The 10,608-nt window shown below is 42.8% G+C and overlaps 1 protein-coding gene and 1 long non-coding RNA gene across 2 annotated transcripts in view; one reads left to right on the top strand and one right to left on the bottom strand.

Moving 5' to 3' along the window:
- Positions 1-2,240: 2,240 nt before the first annotated feature.
- On the bottom strand, positions 2,241-5,989 carry LOC122926654. Its single transcript, XR_006387698.1, has 2 exons — positions 5,863-5,989; positions 2,241-2,482 (listed from the first exon to the last, which is right to left on the bottom strand). It is a non-coding gene; the product is annotated as an uncharacterized LOC122926654 (long non-coding RNA).
- A 204-nt stretch (positions 5,990-6,193) lies between these two features.
- The window catches only part of LOC122926652 (sulfotransferase 2B1-like), a 98,582-nt gene continuing 94,167 nt past the window's right edge, over positions 6,194-10,608 (top strand). The window contains exons 1-2 of the mRNA XM_044278084.1: positions 6,194-6,218; positions 8,622-8,645. Coding sequence (XP_044134019.1) covers positions 6,206-6,218; positions 8,622-8,645 — 37 coding nt within the window. The 5' untranslated portion in view covers positions 6,194-6,205. The remainder of the gene's footprint in view (positions 6,219-8,621; positions 8,646-10,608) is intronic.

Here is a 10,608-nt window from a genome sequence, read left to right as displayed (position 1 = left end):
ACAGGTTGCAAATTACATTTCTTTTATCGTCCACACTTTCCTCAAAAAAGGAACACCTACCCCTTGGCAAGGGAGATTGCCGCAAGGGGGTGCTCCTGGGAAAAGTTGTGGGCCTGTTTGGTGTGGCCTGCCTTCTTTCTTTTTGCCACTTCACTGCCTCTTCCAGCTCATTGCGGTGCTTCGGATCCCTCCCCCTCTGTACTGCTGTCCTTGCTCGGCTTGCCACCTTCCCAGGTTGTATAAGTGATTTTATCGTCCACCACCTCCTCTTCCACTTCCTCACTCTGCTCATTCTCCTGACTTGTTGACCTAACAACAGCCTCACTTATTGACAGCTGTGTCTCATCCTCCCATCAACCTCTTGAGACACTAATTGCCGTTAACTTATTGGCAACTGTGTCTCATCATCATCACCCACTTTGTGAAACACTAATTGCCATTCCCCACCATCATCTTCTTCTGACTGTGGATGCTCAAGAGTTTGGGAATCAGTGCCCAAGATCTCCTTATGTCCCTTTTAAGCGGGCTTGTCGAGAGGCCCAAATGAAGGAATGAGGCTGAAAAGAGCTCCTCGGAATATCCGAGTGTGGGATCATTTTTTTGCCATGACTCTCCATGGTGGCAGGAAGGAGGATCAGGGTGAAGATTCTGTTGACCAGACTCTTGGCTAATGAGACTGGACTATGTGTAAGATAGGGTGGTGCTTAACCAACTGGAAGCATTATCTGCTGCAATCCAACCGACCACCTGGTCGCACTGGTGTGACGTCGAGAGTGGTGTCTTGCGCTGCCCTGCAAACTGGGACATGAAGCTACGTATCGTTGATGAGTGTGCTTCTTGTGCTCTGGCAACAGGCACAGTTGCACCGCACACAGTGCCACGGCCACTTCTCCGTCCCTTACTGCTCGCCTTCCGCATATTAAATGGTATATGTGCTTGCAAGTATGTCACACGTACAGTAGCGCAGGTTTTGTAAGTTGTATGCGCATATAAATTAGACTGAATGTCACTGATATTTACGATGGGCAAATGTTATACAGGAGATGTAGCACAGGTAATGTCGCTGCTACCAGCAGCGAAAAATTAGACTGATTCTCACTGATATTTAGGATGGGCAAACGTTATACAGGAGATGTAGTTAAGGTAATGTCGCTGACACCAGCAGAGAAAGAATTTGACTGAATGTCACTGATATTTCTGATGCGCTAATGTTATACAGGAGATGTAGCTCAGGTAATGTCGCTGACACCAGCAGAGAAAAAATTTGACTAAATGTCACTGATATTTCAGATGCGCTAACGTTATACTGGAGATGTAGCGCAGGCAATGTCGCAGCGCTAATGCAGCGGCCAAACAATTGCAAGCAATTTAGCGCAGGTTGCGCAAAAAATATATATTGCTGCCAGATACAATAGTCCTTGAAAGGACATTTGGGTCTCTACAATAGCATGCAATTACCGCAGGTTGCGCTAAAAATATATATTTCTGCCAGATACAACAATAGTCATTAAAAGAACTTTTGGGTCTCTACAATAGCATGCAATTTAGCGCAGGTTGCGTTAAAAAAATATATTGCTGCCAGACATAACAATAGTCCTTAAAAGGACTTTTGGGTCTCTAACACCAACCCCGCCTAACAAAAAAATAAAATTCAATTCCCTACACTATCTGTCCCTTCTACAGCACAGCTCTTCCTGACCAAGACTGGCCGAACCACGTATCATCGGGTGATTTATAGCACCCGATGATGCGTTCTGGCCAGCCAATCACTGTAATGCCACTGACCAACATGGCTACGGCATTACAGTGAGGGAAGAGTACTTACCTGTACATTTATTGGCTGCATAGTAGCGAAAAAACGTACGGGGAGGAGACTTGAGCATTGTGCTAGAGCACATGCGGTATTCGGCCGAACACTGCGATGTGCCGAGCATCGCAATGCTTGAGCCGAACTGGTGTATGGCTGGCTGAGCATGCTCGATCAACACTACATCCTATCTGTACCTTAATTATTGACAATTTACTTTGGATCTTGGAGAGTGTAAATGAGGGTGGGCGTTTCCTCTATACTGTTGTTTCACCCACTGATCCTCCTCCTGGCAGTCTGTATTCTCATATTCAAGACAGGAACTTATGATGTCACTCGGTCATGTGACCCCTATTTTTAAACTTGCAAGCATTCAAAACACTTATTGGATTAAATTATTGATTTCCTAACATAAATGAGATTATAGAATAGCTAATGTACATTTTTTTATTTTCTGGTCATGTGACTTGATCTGGTCACTTGACCATGTGATATCAAAAGGTCTTTGCAACTTAGTGATTCTAAGCGTTCTATGCTGGTGTGGAGGAGGAAGTGGTTGGGTCTGTTGTAGGAGGAATGAAGAGCTGCTGAGAGGTGGAGATACAGCAGATGACAATCTTCCTTCAGACCATGCTTGTAGTTTCCATCTGCACAGGGAGGACAGAAACTGGCTTCCTGCGGAAAAAAAGTATAAGAAAAGAATGGTTAGTCTTATCTAAGTCACATGATGCAGTAACTAAAAATGAAGATGTGAAATTTCTGTATAAACTAAGCATCTAAAAATGTGACTTTATTAATAAAGGAAGTTTAATATCTATTTGAAATGCAAGTCTGAAAAAAGGCCATGGCAGTGGTTCTTTAATGTTATGACTGATCTGAGTACATCCATAAAGGAGAGTTTTCCATTAACAGTGCCAACAGCAAGGTGCAGCAGCCTCTGCCATTATAACTGTTATGAAACTACAATACCCAGCATACACATGTTTGGCAGTTCTCTAAGTTCTCACAGAATTGAAGGTAACATTCTAGAAGCTGTAGTTTATGAACAGCTGGAGTGCTGGAGCTTACTGAGCCCTGGCCTACAATAAAGTATCACCTTGCTAGGAAGAAAGCTAGTGCAACTGTGCTAGCTGCAGAGACCCCTAACAGTAACACCTAAGGAGCCCCATAACTACAAAAGTAGCTGAGCTAAACTTGATAGTCAACGTATGGCATGAAAATGTCAACTGACATTTTTCAATGGATTTCAATGGCTTTTGCCATTAAATAACAATGTAACGTGTTATCAGAGTCAATTTTAGCTCAGCTACATCTGTTCCCTTACGGTCTATAGTCATCTCCTTGTTCAACGCTATTTTAAAACTCTCCCGCGCAGAGACTGATATCCTGCCCTTAATGTGGTATATTCCTATCTAAATTGCACCTTGTGGACACACGGCTATTGGGAGAATTGTGGTCCACAATCTCCATATGAAGAGGTGGCCCCTAGCATAGATTGCTCTCAATTGAAGTCTATGAGAGTTACAGAAAGAATGAAGCAAGCAGCACTTGGCTCTTTCCATAACTCCTGTACACCTCAGTAGAGAGGGATACATAGAAGCATGGCCACCTCTCCACTCTCCATGACATTTAGTGATCTTGTGGCAGCGGGGAATTAGCAAATAAGGGTCAGAAGATGGTAAATTGTGTGTTTTTAAACTAAATCATTGTGACCCTATATTTCCGGAGTTTCCTCTTATTTACAGTATTATGGTTAAAGAGGTTGTCTCACTTGATCAAATGGCATTTATCATGTAGACAAAATTAATACCAGCCACTTACCAATGTATTGTAAGCTTGATTACCCATAGAACCATGCTCACACTACAGTCGTGGCCAAAAGTTTTGAGAATTACATAAATATTGGAAATTGGAATAGTTGCTGCTTAAGTTTTTATAATATCAATTTGCATATACTCCAGAATGTTATGAAGAGTGATCAGATGAATTGCATAGTCCTTCTTTGCCATGAAAATTAACTTAATCCCCCAAAAAACTTTACACTGCATTTCATTGCTGTCATTAAAGGACCTGCTGAGATAATTTCAGTAATCGTCTTGTTAACTCAGGTAAGAATGTTGACGAGCACAAGGCTGGAGATCATTATGTCAGGCTGATTGGGTTAAAATGGCAGACTTGACCTGTAAAAGGAGGGTGATGCTTGAAATCATTGTTCTTCCATTGTTAACCATGGTGACCTGCAAAGAAACGCATGCAGCCATCATTGTGTTGCATAAAAATGGCTTCACAGGCAAGGATATTGTGGCTACTAAGATTGCACCTCAATCAACAATTTATAGGATCATCAAGAACTTCAAGGAAAGAGGTTCAATTCTTGTTAAAAAAGGCTTCAGGGCGTCCAAGAAAGTCCAGCAAGCGCAAGGATCGTCTCCTAAAAAGGATTCAGCTGCGGGATCGGAGTGCCACCAGTGCAGAGCTTGCTCAGGAATGGCAGCAGGCAGGTGTGAGCACATCTGCACGCACAGTGAGGCGAAGACTTTTAGAAGATGGCCTGGTGTCAAGAAGGGCAGCAAAGAAGCTACTTCTCTCCAAAAAAACCCATCAGGGACAGATTGATCTTCTGCAGAAAATATGGTGAATGGACTGCTGAGGACTGGGGCAGAGTCATATTCTCCGATGAAGCCTCTTGTCCGGAGAAGAAAAGGTGAGCGCTACCATCAGTCCTGTGTCATGCCAACAGTAAAGCATCCTGAGACCATTCATGTGTGGGGTTGCTTCTCATCCAAGGGAGTAGGCTCACTCACAATTTTGCCCAAAAACACAGGCATGAATAAAGAATGGTACCAAAACACCCTCCAACAGCAACTTCTTCCAACAATCCAACAACAGTTTGGTGAAGAACAATGCATTTTCCAGCACGATGGAGCACCGTGCCATAAGGCAAAAGTAGTAACTAAGTGGCCCAGGGACCAAAACGTTGACATTTTGGGTCCATGGCCTGGAAACTCCCCAGATCTTAATCCCATTGAGAACTTGTGGTCAATCCTCAAGAGGCGGGTGGACAAACAAAAACCCACTAATTCTGACAAACTCCAAGAAGTGATTATGAAAGAATGGGTTGCTATCAGTCAGGAATTGGCCCAGAAGTTGATTGAGAGCATGCCCAGTCGAATTGCAGAGGTCCTGAAAAAGAAGGGTCAACACTGCAAATACTGACTCTTTGCATAAATGTCATGTAATTGTCAATAAAAGCCTTTGAAACGTATGAAGTGCGTGTAATTATATTTCACTACATCACAGAAACAACTGAAACAAAGATCTAAAAGCAGTTTAGCAGCAAACTTTGTGAAAACTAATATTTGTGTCATTCTCAAAACTTTTGGCCACGACTGTACGCTATAAATTTAGACAGAGTATAAGGGAGCACCAGTGCATTGTTTGTTCATGGGTCATCTTACGCAAAGTGTCATTGTTAACAAGTGTTTAGTAGTTAAACATGTCAGTTAGACAGGGATGGAGACGGGTAGGCTATGAGAGAAACACATTTGCATTCTCACATTATTCAATAATTAAGTTCCTTGTCTATGTCTATTTTCTTATGTGCTGTTTTTGTTAACACTCTCCCCAACAGCCCCTCTCTTCTTCCCTCCCCATGTACCACTCACATGCTTTATTTACCTTCCTGATTAGTCTTAACCCATCATGTCCTAGCGCAATAAGCACTTTTATATATCACACAACCATTTGTGCTTTCTCTGTATACTTTTGTTTCTCACTTCAGGAGATATCTCTCCTAACCTCAGCTCACGCTTTTCTAATTTCAACCCCTTCCCCATCTCAAATAGTACACCTGCTAATCTCATAATCATTTGTTGGGTGTGTTCTATTGCCTCTTTTAACAGTGCTCTCAGGAACCATCGGTCAGAGTATAACAAACTCTCCTATATTCACTACTTCTTTCTTACTAATTCTCTTAACCTACAGGGTCTCACCTAAAATTTGATTAGAGCAATCTGACACTGCTTCTCCTGCTGCCCATTCTTATGATGGCTTACCTTTATTTACATATCCCCAGACCTGACATCTTTCCCCACAATCCACTTTCCAAGTCATTCCTCTAGTACCATCACTTTCATTCCCATCTTTTGAGGTTCACACTCTCAGATTCTTACATCCTCTTTCCCTCAGAATGGTAGTTATTCACCGACCCTCTGACTCCCCCAGCCAGTTCCATTAATGAATCACTTTGCTGCATGGCTGCCACACCTCCTGTCCTCGGAATTATCAAGGTTCAGTTTGGGCAACTTTAACATCCCCATATACAGCTCTATCTCCATCTGCCTTCCAGCTTCTATTTCTGATCTCCTCTCATGGCTTTCACAACTTTCTAACTCTCATATGCATAAAGACGGTAAGACAATAGACCTGGTCTTTTTCTGTCTCTGCTCCGTTTCTGACTTTACTAACTCTACTCTCCTGTTCTTTCCATCACTGTCACCAGTCCGTATCCATCTTAGCACACTCCTACTTATCACACATTCACAAATCTACATGCCATTGACAGTAGGGAAATTACACACTCTCTACAGTAATCATTGTCCCCAATTTCTTCCCTCTCTTGAACTGGCTTCAAAATACTACAATGACACTTTCAGAAGCACCATGGATGAGCTCTACAGAGCTCTCATACAGCTCTGTAGATGGAAATATAAAAAATGTATGGCTGTCAGGACACGATGATGCATAGAAAAAGTTGACAATTTCAAAGGTTTAGATTTTTTTAAAGTAATAAAACAAAATAAAAAGTATATATATTTGGCATCACCGTGATGACCTGCAGAATAAGGACATCATATCACTTTTAGCGCACAGGGAACATCACAATATCAAAACCCAAAAACTCTTGGCGGAATTGTGTTGTTTTTTTTTATTTTACTCCACAAATATTATTTTTTTCCATTTTCCAATAAGATAGGGTAAATTAAATGTTGGAATTAACCTGTTCTGGACACATGACGTACCGGTACGGCATGTTGTCCCAGTACTTAAGGACCCATGATGTACCGGTACGTCATGTGTAGTTCCGATCACCGCCACACGGCGGGCGGTGATCGTAACTGGGAGCCTGCTCAAATCATTGAGCAGGCACCAAGGGACAATTAGCAGGCTCCTGTTAGCCCTCACCCCCCCCCCCTCCCCCCACCACGCGCGTCGGCGATCGCAGCAAACCGCAGGTCAATTCAGGTCTCTGGGGACCCGATAACCCGGAACTGGATGGTGATCGGTGGTGTGATAATACACCACCACTCACCATTTCTACTCTAGGGGTGCATCAGGGGGGCTTTAAATGGGACATGGTGTAAATAAACCAGTCCAGCAAAATCTGCCTTCCAAAAACCACACGGCGCACCTTTCCTTCTAAGCCCTACGTGTGCCCGTACAGTAGTTTACGGCCACATATAGGATGTTTCTTCAAACTACAGAATCGGGGCAATAAATATAGCATTTTGTTTGAGTGTTAACCCTTGCTTTGTTACTGGAAAAAATGGATTAAAATGGTAAATTCACCCAAAAATCTAAATTCTCAAATTCTATCTCCATTTGCCATTAACTCTTGTGGAACACCGAAAGGGTTAACAACATTTGTAAAATCAGTTTTGAATACCTTGAGGGGTGTAGTTTCTAGAATGGGGTCATCTTTGGGTGGTTTCTATTATGTAAGCCTCACAAAGTGACTTCAGACCTGAACTCTTCCCTAAAAATTGGGTTTTTGAAAATTTCTGAAAAATTTCATGATTTGCTTCTAAACTTCTTAGTCTTGTAACGTCCCCAAAAATGAAAATGTCATTCCCAAAATGATCCAAACATGAAGTAGACATATGGTGAATGTAAAGTAATAACTATTTTTGTAGGTATTACTATGTATTATAGAAGTAGAGAAATTGAAACTAAAATTTGGTATTTTTTTATAAATAAAAATTTATTTTTTTGACTTCCTTTTACCAGTGTCATGAAATACAATATGTGACGAAAAAATTATCTCAGAATGGCCCGGATAAGTCAAAGTGCTTTGAAGTTATCACCACATAAAGTGACACTGGTCAGATTTGCAAAAAAATGGCCTGGTCTTTAAGGTGAAAATGAGCCCCGTCCCTAAGGGGTTAAAAAATACATCTTGTCCTGCAAAAATAAGCCCTCATAAGACTATGTGAATGAAAAATTAAGTTATGGCTATTGGAATATGGGGATAAAAAATAAAAAATGTGAAAAACGCAAATGTATCCAATCTTTAAGTGGTTAAACAGACTAGTAACTGTCCCCCTATGGTTTTATATTCAGAGGTTTCATTATGTTTAAAATGTAAAAGCCAGGACTTATTATTTGAATGTGAACCCACTGTTTTAACCTCATGGGTGGATTGTTTGGATTGTTTTTTGGGTTTTCAGTTTTGGTCTGCCTTTGGTTTATTGTAGGTTCAACGAATTTATAAAATGGCACACAGTAATAATGAATTTGGTGCAAGTGAGATGTAGTTTTAGCCACTGCAACATTTGTACATGTTTTGTAAATGTCGCAGAAGATAAATGAGACTTGACCTAATCTGTAAACTTGGCCTTAATCCCAGCACACTTTTGAAAGTGGCACAGGGTGGTGCAGGGGGGCAAATTCACAAAATGCGCATGCACCAGCAACATTTTAATGCTAGACACATGGCCTACAATATTTCATGCATATCCCTCTTGGTTTTAAAGTTTATTGGTGCTGACGGACTTCTATCAACATTGACTTGGTGTCTCCTGTTTCCTTTCATCAGAACAAAGCCCTATGAACACGTACTGTACGTCCGCAGACCTGGACTGGTGATGAGCTGATAATCTTCACTGCATTTTGCTGTACTAACATTTTGAGCCCACATGGCTATAGCATTGCTTTTAGTACCTCCCACAGTGCTTATGTTCCCTTTAGGCTCACACAGTGACTTAGTGTGCATTGCCGGCTCCCAAGGAAAGCCAATTATTGTGCCCCCTAACCTGCAGAAACGCTCCCTATTTATAGAACCATGCCCCACACACCCCAGCCGTGTATGGCATGGGATCAGCGGATGATTCTTAACATACAGTTCTTGCGTTCCGCTGACTATTGCAGGGGTCAGAAAGGAATTCCATTCCTGAATCCCATTCAGCCCAACTGAGAGTAGTACAAATTAAATTCCCAGTGGGGCTGGCTGGGGGCATGGAGTCTAAATAGGAATGGCTTAATATTATTACTGTGGGGGGGCTAAGTGGAGTCTGCACAAAAGGCCAATTAGAATTTTACTAGGACTTTTTACTGTGCAGATTCCACTTAAGCCCCCACAGTAATAATCCAACATTATTAAAGGGGTATTCTGGTTATGTGAAGCTATAGCCATTAGATTGATAGGGGTCCTCAACCAATAATGAGAACGGGAACCCTATACTCTGTGGAACCCCCAGAAATTAACAGAGCATTTGGATGGGCATGCACACAGCTGCTCCATTAATTTTTATGGTTCCGAAGATAGCCGAGTACAGTTTCCCTAATTGGCTAACAAAGGTATGGCCACGGTATACATAGTGACCTATATTGAATTGTTCTTCTCCCATGCTTTACCAATACACATTAATCTGGACCTGAAATAAATATTTTTGCATTCGTCGGTCAATATCCCATACACTTTCCAGACAGTGTTCTTAAAACTATAGGATGCTTGGCCATAATGATATCTGTTCATATTTATATATATTATTACCATTAGCTTCATATAAATGGTGTGACAGCAAGGAAGCATTCTGTACTGTGGCTATTTGTGGCTATTTGAAAGTGCCATACAATTAGTACTTATAAGAATAGTGTCATACAGGGCCCCTAGGAATAGCATCCACCACACAGAGCCCTCTGAAGAACATGCTGAAGAACAGTGCCAGCCATTCAGTGCTTACCAGGGATATTGGCAGCAATCCCAGTGCCCCAAAGACTAGTGCCTACTAAACAGTGCTGCTGGGATAGGTCATCGGTATCTGATTGGTGGGGGTCCGTCACATGAGACCCCCGCCGGTCAGCTATTTGAGAGAGCACCAATGCGGCCTTCTCTGTATCAAGCACAGTGCCATACTGTCATGGGGGTCGCCGCCGATGCACTGACTCTCCACAGCGCCGACGGCGCCCCACCTTTGTACAGGAGCCTAGGTGATGGGGGGCTGGACAGACTCGGCCGCGCACGTCTCCTCAGCGTGGCCGGCGTCCTCGGTTCCCACAGCAACCTGATTAAGCCTGAGCACCGAGCTGGGAACTCGGTGCTCAGCCATGAACAGCAGGGCGAGTCATGTGATGCTGGCCACGTCACATGACCCCTGCTACTCAGTATTTAAACAGGCAGCCTGCTGGCCACAGGTTACCTGTTATTTAGGTTCTGTTGTGAATTTGCATACCTGGCATACTTACCCTCTGTGTATCTCCTGACGATTCTCTGTCTGTTACTTCTGTACTGCGCTGCTCTCCTGGTATTCAGACCCCGGCTATCTCCTGACGATCCTATGCTGACTCCTTTGGTACTTCACGACACTCCTGGTATTTATGACCCCGACTTCTCCTGACTATTCTTTGCTTGCTCCATTTGTACTTCGTTGCTCTCCTGGTATTGACTCGGTCCATGCACTCTCTGTTGTTTGTCTGTTCTGTCCTCCCAGCACTTATTCCAAGATAGGGATTGCCGTCCAGTTGTCCCGTCATTGGTAACCGAGACCGGTCTTTAGGCACTGGTTCAGGGCGATCAACCTGCG

This window comes from Bufo gargarizans, chromosome 2, assembly GCF_014858855.1.
Source record: "Bufo gargarizans isolate SCDJY-AF-19 chromosome 2, ASM1485885v1, whole genome shotgun sequence".
In the NCBI taxonomy this organism is placed as follows: Eukaryota; Metazoa; Chordata; class Amphibia; order Anura; family Bufonidae; genus Bufo; species Bufo gargarizans.
Note: the sequence above shows the minus strand (reverse complement) of the source record. Positions and strands in the feature narration are given on the sequence as shown.